Source organism: Hylobates moloch, unplaced genomic scaffold, assembly GCF_009828535.3.
Source record: "Hylobates moloch isolate HMO894 unplaced genomic scaffold, HMol_V3 SCAFFOLD_3, whole genome shotgun sequence".
Taxonomy (NCBI): Eukaryota; Metazoa; Chordata; class Mammalia; order Primates; family Hylobatidae; genus Hylobates; species Hylobates moloch.
The window spans coordinates 18,133,040-18,145,081 of NW_026652278.1; the positions used below are offsets into that span (position 1 = coordinate 18,133,040).

At 34.6% G+C, this 12,042-nt stretch overlaps 1 protein-coding gene across 5 annotated transcripts in view; it reads right to left on the bottom strand.

Annotated features, from left to right (window-relative positions):
- The window catches only part of ATRNL1 (attractin like 1), an 838,515-nt gene that overhangs the window by 613,268 nt on the left and 213,205 nt on the right, over positions 1–12,042 (bottom strand). For 4 of the 5 annotated variants that reach the window (XM_032176917.2, XM_032176911.2, XM_032176903.2 and 1 more), the window contains exon 18: positions 2,123–2,341. The exons of the other annotated variant lie outside the window; for it this stretch is intronic. In XM_032176917.2, coding sequence (XP_032032808.1) covers positions 2,123–2,341 — 219 coding nt within the window. The remainder of the gene's footprint in view (positions 1–2,122; positions 2,342–12,042) is intronic. 5 annotated transcript variants of the gene reach the window in all.

Below are 12,042 nucleotides of genomic sequence, written 5' to 3' on the forward strand. Positions count from 1 at the left end.
GAGGAGAAGTCAAGTTTTCTTTGTTTGCAGACAACATGATTTTATGTTTAGAAAACCCCATCATCTCAGCCCAAAAACTACTTAAACTGATAATCAACTTCAGCAAAGTCTCAGGATACAAAATCAATTTGCAAAAATCACCAGCATTCCTTTACACCAACAATATACAAGAGGAGAGCCAAATCATGAATGAACTCCCATTCACAATTGTTACAAAGAGAATATAATACCTAGAAATACAGCTAACAAGGGATGTGAAGGATGTCTTCAAGGAGAACTACAAAGCACTGCTCAATGAAATAAAATACAACATAAACAAGTGGAAAAACATTCTATCCTCATGGATAGGAAGAATCAATATCGTAAAAATGGCCACACTGCCCAAAGTAATTTATAGATTCAATGCTATTCCCATCAACCTACCATTGACATTCTTCACAGAATTAGAAAAAACTACTTTAAATTTCATATGGAATCAAAGAAGACCTCCATATAGCCAAGACGATCCTAAGCAAAAAGAACAAGCTGGAGGCATCATGCTACCTGACTTCAAACTATACTACAAGACTACAGTAACCAAAACAGACACAGACCAATGGAACAGAACAGAGACCTCAGAAACAACACCACACATCTACAACCATCTGATCTTCAACAAACCTGATAAAAGCAAGCAATGGGGAAAGGATCTCCTACTCAACAAATGGTGCTGGGAAAACTGGCTTGCCATATGTAGAAAACTGAAACTGGAACCATTCCTTACACCTTATATAAAAATTAACTCAAGATGGATTAAAGAGTTAAATATAAAACCCCAAACCATAAAAAACCCTAGAAGAAAACCTAGGCAATAACATTCAGGACATAGGCATGGGCAAAGACTTCATAACGAAAATCCCAAAAGCAGCTGCAACAAAAGGCAAAATTGACAAATAAGATCTAATTAAACTAAAGAGCTTCTGCACAGCAAAAGAAACTATCATCAGTGTGAACAGGCAACCTACAGAATAGGAGAAAATTTTTGCAATCTATCCATCTGACATAGGTCTAATATCCAGAATTTACAAGGAACTTAAACAAATTTACAAGAAAAAAATGAACAACTCCATAAAAAATTGGGCAAAGGATATGAACAGACACTTCTCAAAAGAAGACATTTACACAGCCAACAAACATATGAAAAAAAGCTCAACATCAGTGATCATTAGAGAAATGCAAATCAAAACCACAATGAGATACCATCTCACACCAGTCAGAATGGCGACTATTAAAAAGTCAAGAAACAATAGATGCTGGCGAGGCTGACATAGGCTCGTTTTTACACTGTGATTCCTCAAGGATCTAGAACCATAGATACCATTTGACCCAGAAATCCCATTACTGGGATTATAATCATTCTAAATAAAGGAATATAAATCATTCTACTATAAAGACACATGCACATGTATGTTTATTATAGAACTACTTGCAATAGCAAAGTCATGGAACCAACCCAAATGCCCATTAATGATAGACTGGATATAGAAAATGTGGTTCATATACACCATGGAATACTGCGTAGCCATAAAAAGTAATGAGATCATGTCCTTTGCAGGGACATGGATGAAGCTGGAAGCCATCATCCTCAGCCAACTAACACAGGGACAGAAAACGAAACACTGCATGTTCTCACTCCGAAGTGGGAGTTGAACAGTGAGAACACATGGACATAGGGAGGGGAACAACACGTACCAGGGCCTGTTGCGAGGCTGGGGGTAAGGGGAAGGAATTCAGAGGATGGGTCAATAGGAGCAGCAAACCACCAGTTGCACATATGCTTATGTAACCTGCAAGTTCTACACATGTATCCCAGAACTTAAACTAAATAACAAAATATTAAAAAAGAAATGAAAGCTAATCATGATATTCCATGAATTCATTTAGCCTATCTAATGATTCTAAACAGAATACCACCTGCATAAACTGAGACAGATATAGTCTATGGAATAATTTATCTTTGACATTTTAGTCTCATTTTCATTGTTCTTTTTTTCTAAAGCTAAATTTTCTTTATTATAAGAACAGAAAACTCCTTCTTGGATCCCTTAAGCAGAAACTGAAATTGTTTCCATCACATTATTACCTGGACACTGGATAAAGGACCACTCATAGTTCTTTTCTTTGGGGCAAAGATTGGTGTCAAGAACCATCTCATTGTGGTGCATTCCAATAAGCTTCATTGGTCCCCGTGAAGAACCTTCAATGCAATGTCCTCTTCCTGTATTACTAGGATCATTGCACCAGCCACATCCAGGCTGTTCCAAACACTGTCCACAGGTTCTCAATCCAGAACAATTTTGAGCTGCGTGACAGGAACATTGACAAATATGTTAACCTGACTATACATTCAAACAGAATTATGGCCTAATAAAAAAATAAATATATCATGATAAAAACAATGAAAGGTCATCTAAAGCTAATGTAAACATTTTTGCAATAATACTTAAGGGACAGCAATTACTAAAAGCAAATAAAACATACATCACAAACAAAGAGGAGATAAACAGGCCACCACAGGAGTGAAAAAAGGTGTGGTTAACCATGACATGGAGAAAAATAAAATCAGTAAATTGAAGACCCCTGAAAATTCTGGCAGTACTAGAACTTTTGGGGAGCTCATTTAGGGCCCTACAGACCACCTTTATTATTGTCTGTGATATAAAGCCACGTTAGCCATTCTTATTGTGCCTCCTAAGGACCTTCAATGAAAGAACTCTGTATTCTGCCTGTGGACATCCAGTGTAAGTGATGTCTGCCCATTTCCTGAGATTGCTGGGCTACATTTGGACTACCTGTTATGGACAATGCTCCTCACAAGGGTCCCAGATAACTAGTATTTGGCTACTATGTGATGAATAAACTTGATCTCATCCAAAAAGCCCAGCTGGGTGGGAACATGAAAACCTGGTACTCTCCTTCGGCCAGGCAACCAGAGCACACATTCTAATTTTCAGGGCTGTAAAATAACACTCCATGACTCGTTTGCTGATACTCAACCTTTGTTATTGTTGGTTTTTCATCTTTTTGTTTTTTGATTCGGGTATAACCTATGAGACTCAGCAAAGACTATGAATATGGTGATGTTTGCCAAAGATAAGCAGACATTATAGTCAAACATCACAGATATAGCCATTGCTATGAAATGTTTTAAACTTTTACTTAACAACCAAAGCATCTTACATTAAGCTGAGAGACTTTTCATATTTACATAGTTAATTTTACTATTATTTAGCTGGGAATATTATATTTTGTCTTGGGGATTGATTATAAATAGAAGATAGTGACAGACATACAAGGCATCATGAATGATGTCTTCTGGTCACATGAAAGAAAAAACAATGACAGAAAAAAAATGGTAGATTTCTGGCAGACTCAATTTCATTGTATAATGTTAATGGCTTAGCTGCCACTCAGTGTTTAATACTACTGGAAACAAAAACATTCCTAAGAAAACTACAAACAACAATGGCACGAACTTCTCAGTGAACATCAGGAACTTGATATCATTGACTGTGCACAGATAAAAGAATATTGGATTTAAAAATTTACCAATTATAACGTTATTTCTAGTTGTGAATTCTTTGGGGCGTAAGAATCTCATACCTTCATAGGAAGGTAGAGAGTAAGTATCATCTCCTGTATTTTCTTAATAAGAAATTAAAAAGGAAGAATACTCTTTGAGTCATTAAATAAAAGTGGCTAATGTTAAATTAGTAGATACGTAATTCATTGACACAGAATCTTTCTTTAAAATCTTATATTTTTTCAACAGTACACAGTCCTAAATGACACAATTTTAAAAATCCTTAGATAACTGAACATTTCCTATTCACCATATCCCTCCTTAGTTTTGTTGGTTTAAAACATTTATCGTATGTCTATGATTACAGTTAGCCCACAGTTTTGTGAACTAGTTTATTCTAATTGTTTTCAAAAGTATATTGGGTTACTATGCTATCAATAGGACATAAGGGAAAATATCTGATTAGTAATATTGGCTTGGCATTCCCATTATTTACTAACATGTAATGATTTGTATCATATATCATCTGAGGAGAAAGTAAATCTTTAGTGGGACTCAACCTGAATAAATCAAATTTTCTAATATTGTTATACAGGTATTTCCTAGGAAAGTAAGTTTTATTTTAAAACTATCTTTTGCACGTTGTGCACATGTACCCTAAAACTTAAAGTATAATAATAATAAAATTTAAAAAAAAAAGAAAGAAAGGATCATGATACCTACTTTAGCAACAGCCAGATTTTACCTGTGGACACCACCTATTGACCTAAAGTCTGAATTGTTCAACCCAGTGAATAAAATACTGGGGAAAGAAAAAATAAATAAATAAAAAAGTACACACCACTGGCGAATGAAATAAGCTTCATGATACCTCTGCCATTCCAACCCCACAGGAGACAGTGCACCTGCTTATAAATGGAGCGCATCACTACTACAACCAGCATCTGAGAACACCACCATGAAAAGGCTCCCTATGACCAAGGAACTCATATAGATTCTTCATGACTGAAAGCACCAAGAGCCAAATTAGATTAAAATAAACTACAAATATTGAAGTCACATCCTCAACGGGAAAAAAAGAAATGAAAAAAGCACAGCTGAATCAAAAATAAATTCAAAAATAATTATAAGAGCCTACAGAAATAAGAAGGAACCAGAAAAATAATTCTGGCAATATGAAAAAATAGGGTTTTATAATACCACCAAAAGATCACACTAGCTCTTCAGCAATAGATCCAAACCAAGATGAAATCCTTGAAATGCCAGAAAAAGAATTCAGAAGGTTGACTACTATGTTACTCAAGGAGATAAAAGAGAAAGGTGAAAACCAACATAAGAAAATTAAAAAAAAAACAATTCAGAATATAAATAAAATTTTTAAGAAAACAATACATTTAAAAAAAAAAACTTCTGGAAATGAAAGGCACATTTAGAAAACTGCAAAATGCAAGTGGAAAGTTTTAACAATACTTGTCTTAGACAAATACTACTCTAAGACAAAGTAGAAGAAATAATTTCAGACCTCATAGACAAAGCTTTTGAATTATACCAAACAAAAATAAAGAAAAAATAATTTTAAAAAGGAACAAAGTCTCCAAGAAATATTAGATTAGGTAAAACAGCCAAACCTAAGAATCACTGGTGTTCCTGAGGGAAAAGAAAAAGAAAAACATTTGAAAAACTTATTTGAGGGAATAACTTGAGAAAAACATCCCTGGCCTTGCTAGAAATGTAGACACCCAAATACAAGAAGCTCAAAGAGCTCCTGAGAGATTCATTGCACAAACGACATTACCAATGTATATAGTCATCATTCTATCTGAAGTCAACATGAATAAAAGAATTCTAAGAGCACTAAGACAAAAGTATCAGATAATCTATAAAGAAACACCTATCAGACTAATAGTAGACTTCTCAGCAGAAACCTTACAAGCCAGAAGGGATCATCAAGGTTCTCTCTTTACCCTCCTTAAGCAGAATAACTGCCAGCCAATAATTTTGTATCCAGCAAAACTAACTTTCATAAATGAAGGAGAAATAAAGTCCTTTTCAGAGAAGCAAATGCTAAGGATTTTGTCACTACCAGACCAGCCCTACAAGAAAAGCTAAAAAGAGTTCTAAATCTTAAAATGAAAGGTCAATATGCACCAGAATAGAACCTCTTGAAAGTATAAAACTCACAGGGCCTATAAAGTAATAACACAATGAGGAAAACAAAGTAACCAGGTAACCATCAATACGATGACTAGAAACGTACCCCACATCTCAATATTAATGTTACGTGTAAATGGTATAAATGCTCCACATAAAAGACATAGACTGGTAGAATGGATGAAAAACCACAAACCAAATATCTGCTATCCTCAAGAAACACATCTAACATTTAAAGATTCTTATAGACTCATGGTAAAGGGGTGGAAAAAGATATTCAATGCAAATGGAAACCAAAAGCAAGCAGGAGTAGTATTCTTGTATCAGATAAAACAGACTTTAAAGGAACAACAGTAAAGAAAAAAACAAAGAAGTTCATTATATAATGATAAAAGTATCAATGCAACAAGAAGATATTACAATCTAAAATACATATGCACCTAACACTAGAGCTCCCAAATTCATAAAACAAACAATACTAGACCTAACCAGATCATCAAAGCAGAAAGTCATCAAAGAAACACTGGACTTAAATTACACGCTAGAACAAATGGACCTAACAGATATTAACAGAACATTCTACCCAAGAACTGCAGAATATGCATTCTTCTCATCAGCACATGGAACATCTTCCAAGATAGACCATATAACAGGCCGCAAAACAAGTCTCAATAAGTTCTAAAAAATCAAAATTGGCCGGGCACGGTGGCTCAGGCCTGTAATCCCAGGACTTTGAGAGGCCAAGGCGGGTGGATCACGAGGTCAGGAGTTTGAGACCAGCCTGACCAACATGGTGAAACCCCGTTTCTACTAAAAATACAAAAAGTAGCCGGGTGTGCTGGCATGTGCCTATAATCCCAGCTACTCGGGAGACTGAGGCAGGAGAACTGCTTGAATCCAGGAGGCAGAGGTTGCAGTGAGCCGAGATTGTGCCACAGCACTCCAGCCTGGGCCACAGAGCAAGACTCTGTCTCAAAAAAATAAAATAAAATAAATAAAAATCATATCAAGTATCTTCTCAGACCACAGTAGAATGAAACTAGAAATCAATTCCAAAAGGAACCTTCAAAACTATATAAAACACATGAAAATTTAACAATCTGCTCCTGAACGATTTTGGGGTTAACAATTAAATCAAGATTGAAAGTTTAAATTCCGCAAAAAGAACAATAACTGTGATATAAGTTATCTAAACCTTGAATATAGCAAAAGCTGTGCCAAGAGAAAAGTTTATAGCACTAAATGCCTGCATCAAAAAGTCTGAAAGATCACACACTGACAACCATGTCACATCTCAAAGAACTACAGAAACAAGAAAAAACCAAATCCAAAGCTAGCAGAATAAAATAAATAACAAATATCAGAGTAGAACTAAATAAAACTGAAACCAAGAAAATACAAAAGACCAATGAAATGAAAAGTTGTCTTTTTGAAAAGATAAAATTGATAGACCATTAGCTAGATTAACAAAGAGAGGATTCAAATAAGTTTAATTAGAAATGAAAATGGAGACATTACAAACAACATCATAGAAATACAAAAGATCATTTGAGACAACTCTGTATGCATACAAACTAGAAAATCTAGTGGAAATGGAAAAATTCCTGGAAACATACAACTCTCCTAGCTTAAATCAGGAAGAAATCAAAATCCTGAACAGATTGATAACAAGCAGCGGGACTGAATCAGTAATACAAATTTGCCAGCCAAAAAAAGTCAAGGGCCAGGGGATTCACAGCCGAATTCTACTAGATATTCAAAGAATTGGTACCAATCCTACTGAAACTGTTGCAAAAGACTGAGAAATAGGAAATTTTTCCTAACTCATTCTATGAAGCCAGTATCACCCTGATAGCAAAGTCAGGGAAGAACATAAGAAAACTACAGACTAGTAAATTTGTTTGAGTTCATTGTAGATTCTGGATATTAGCCCTTGGTCAGATGAGTAGGTTGCAAAAATTCCCATTCTGTAGGTTGCCTGTTCACTCTGATGGTAGTGTCTTTTGCTGTGCAGAAGCTCTTTAGTTTAATTAGATCCCATTTGTCAAAACAAACAACCCCATCAAAAAGTGAGTGAAGGATATGAACAGACACTTCTCAAAAGAAGACATTTATGCAGTCAAAACACACATGAAAAAATGTTCATCATCACTGGCCATCAGAGAAATGCGAATCAAAACCACAATGAGATACCATCTCACACCAGTTAGAATGGCGATCATTAAAAAGTCAGGAAACAACAGGTGCTGGAAAGGATGTGGAGAAATAGGAACACTTTTACACTGTTGGTGGGACTGTAAACTAGTTCAACCATTGTGGAAGTCAGTGTGGCGATTCCTCAAGGATCTAGAACTAGAAATACCATTTGACCCAGCCATCCCATTACTGGGTATATACCCAAAGGATGATAAATCATGCTGCTATAAAGACACATGCACACGTATGTTTATTGCGGCACTATTCACAATAGCAAAGACTTGGAACCAACCTAAATGTCCAACAACGATAGACTGGATTAAGAAAATGTGGCACATATACACCATGGAATACTATGCAGCCATAAAAAATGATGAGTTCATGTCCTTTGTAGGGACATGGATGAAACTGTAAACCGTCATTCTCAGTAAACTATCGCAAGGACAAAAAACCAAACACCGCATGTTCTCCCTCACAGGTGGGAACTGAACAATGAGAACACATGGACACAGGAAGAGGAACATCACACACCGGGGTCTGTTGTGGGGGATGGGGGGAGGGGGGAGGGATAGCATTAGGAGATATACCTAATGCTAAATGACAAGTTAATGGGTGCAGCACACCAACATGGCACATGTATACGTATGTAACAAACCTGCATATTGTGCACATGTACCCTAAAACTTAAAGTATAATAATGATAAAATTTTAAAAAAAAGAAAAAAAAAATCCTGTTTTTAAAAACTACCCAGAAGGTAGCATACTCTACTACACAGTTGCATATTTTTTAAACAGAAAATTGGAGCTTGAACTAAATTTTTTCTTTTTGCTTACAACATATTTGGAACATCTTTTTATGCTATTAAATGCAATATTTATATTTTTTAAAAAAGGAAAAAGAAAACTACAGACTAATATCCCTGATGAACATAAATGAAAAAATCCTCAACAAAATACTAACAAGCTGAATCCAATGGCATGTCAAAAAGATAATTCATCATGATCAAGTAGGTTTCATCCCAGGGATGGTTCAACATATGCAAGTCAATAAATATGATTCATCATATAAAATGAATTAAAAACAAAAGTGATATGATAATCTCAAATAATTACAGGAAAAGCATTCATTAAAATCCAGCACATCTTTATAATTAAAAACCATCATCAAACTAGGCAGAGAAGGAACATACTGCAAAATAATAAAAGCCATATATGACAAACCCACAGCAAACATCATAGTGAATGGGGAAATGTTGAAAGCATTACCCCTAAGTACTAGAAGAAGATAGGTAGGCCCACTTTCATCACTTCTATTTAATATAGTACTGGAAATCCTACCCAGAGCAATCAGGCAAGAGAAAGAAATAAAGGGCATCCAAATAGGAAACAAGGAAGTCAAACTATCCTTTTTGGCCAATGATATGACTGTATACCTAGAAAACCCTCAAGACAATGATGTTATTTTATACGTACACCTAGAAAACCCTAAAGACTTTGATATGATCATACACCTAGAAAACTCTAAAGAGCCTTCCAAAAGACTCCCAGATTTGATAAATCAATTCAGTGAAGTCTAAGGTTACCAAAACAATGTACACCAATCAGTAGCACTGCTATACACCAAAAATGACCAACCTGAGAATCCAATCAAGAACTCAACCCCTTTTACAACAGCTGCAAAAATAAAATACCTAAGAATATACTTAACCAAGGAGGTAAACTATCCCTCCAAGGAGAACTACAAAACACTGCTGAAAGAAATCACAGATGACAAAAACAAATGGAAACACATCCCACACTCAAGGGTTAGAAGAATTGATATCATGAGAATAATCATACTGCCCAAAACAATCTACAGGTTCAGTGCAATTCCAGTCAAATCACCAACATCATTTTTCACAGAATTAAAAAAAAATCCTAAAATTCATATAGAACCAAAAAAGAGCATAAATAGCCAAACCAATCCTAAGTAAAAATAACAAATCTGGAGGCACCATATTACCCGACTTCAAATTATACTAAAAGACTATAGTAATCAAAACATCATAGTATTAGTATAAAAGTAGACACATAGAAAAATGGGGATACACAGAAAAATGGAACAGAATAGAGAACCCAGATATAAAGCTGAATACTTACAACCAATTGATTTTTTGGCAAATTATACAGAAACATAAATTGGGGAAAGGACACCCTATTCAATAAATGGTGCTGGGATAACTGGATCAACACATGTAGAAGAATGAAACTGGATCTATGTCTCTCACCATATACAAAAATCAACTCAAGATGGATTAAAGATTTAAATCTAACATCTGAAACCATAAAAATTCTGGAAGAAACCTAAGGAAAACTCTTCTGGACACTGGCATAAGCAATTTATGACTAAGACCCCAAAATCAAATGCGACTAAAACAAAAATATATAAAAGGAACCTAATTAAACTCAAAAGCTTCTACACAGCAAAATAGATAATTATCCAAGTAAACAGACAACCCACAAGACAGGAGAAAATATTTGCAAACTATGCATCTGACAAAGGACTAATATCCAGAATCTACAAGGAACTCAAACATATCAACAAGAAGAAAACAAATTAATCCCATTGAAAAGTAGACAAATGACATGAATAGATATTTGTCAAAAGATGACACGCAAATGGCCAACAAAAGTGAAAAATGTTCCACATCACTAATCATCAGGGAAATGTAAATTTAAACCACAATGAGATATCACCTTACCCAGACAAAATGGACATTATTAAAAAGTCAAAAAACAATAGATGTTGGCATGGATATGGTGAAAAGGGAAAGCTCATACAATGCTGGTGGTAATGTAAATTATCACAACCTCTATGAAAAACAGTATGAAGGTTTCCTGAAAAACTAAAAGTAGATCTACCATTCAATCCAGTAATCCTACTACTGGGTATCTACCCAAAGGAAAATAAGTCATTATATCAAAAAGACACCTGCACACATGTGTTTATCACAGCACAACTCACAACTGCAAAGATATGGAACTAACCTAAGTGACAATCTAGTGACAAGTGGATAAAGAAAATGTGTTATACATACACCAGGGAATATTACTGAGCCATTAAAAAGAAGAAAGTAATGTCTTTTGCAGAAACTTGGATGGAGCCAACAGCATTGTTCTAAGTGAAGTAACTCAAGAATGGAAAAACAAATAGTATGTGTTGTCACTTATAAGTGACAGCTAAGCTATAGGTTCACAGAGGCATACAGAGTGGTATAACTGACACTGAAGACTCAGAAGAGCAAAGGAGGGAGATGAGGGATTAAAAAAAACTATATGTTGGGTACAACGTACACTACTCAGGTGACAGGTGCACTAAAATCTCAGACTTCACCAGTATACAATTAATCCATATAACTACAAACCAATTGTACCCCTAAAGCCACTGAAATTTTAAAATTTTAATTTAATTAAAAAAATAAATAAATGGTCCTTATACGACTAAAATTTCAAAATCAAAAAATAGAAAAGATAACCATTAAAATATCTTAAGATGCATTATGGACACATTAAATCTGAACTATTCTCAACACAACATTCTTATTCATGCTTCCAAACAGCTGGGGAAATATTAGGTTACATAGAGAATCCTGGGTTTTCTGTACTGACAATGAGAAACTATTAATCCTCTAGTTCTGCTTATCTATTAGATTTTAGCCTTTACTAATAAGTTCAAAAATGTCAAGTTCAGAGCAACATCCTAATTCTCTTGGATTTCATTTCAGATATAAAAATATTAAATAAGGTAATGTTGATTTTGTTTTTGTTCAAGAGTAGAAAGCAACATGCATTGCTAAATAATTAACAGAAAATTAATTAATATTTAGTAGGGACTCAAAAACTGACATGTGCTAATTTTTCTTCTCTTTCTTATAGAAAATAATATACGAGAAACCTTATGCAGGCTATGCTATTGTTCCTAAAGTTATGTGTGGTATAAGGACTTGTATGAAATATGGGTAATTGGAGCAATCCTGTTTGTTTTATTTATTTTTGGCTTTTCAAAAGATCAAGTTGTAAAATATTCAATATTGTTTTTCAAATGGGTAAGAATATTAAAAAATCAATCTGTAAGAAATTGTCATCAAATTTTA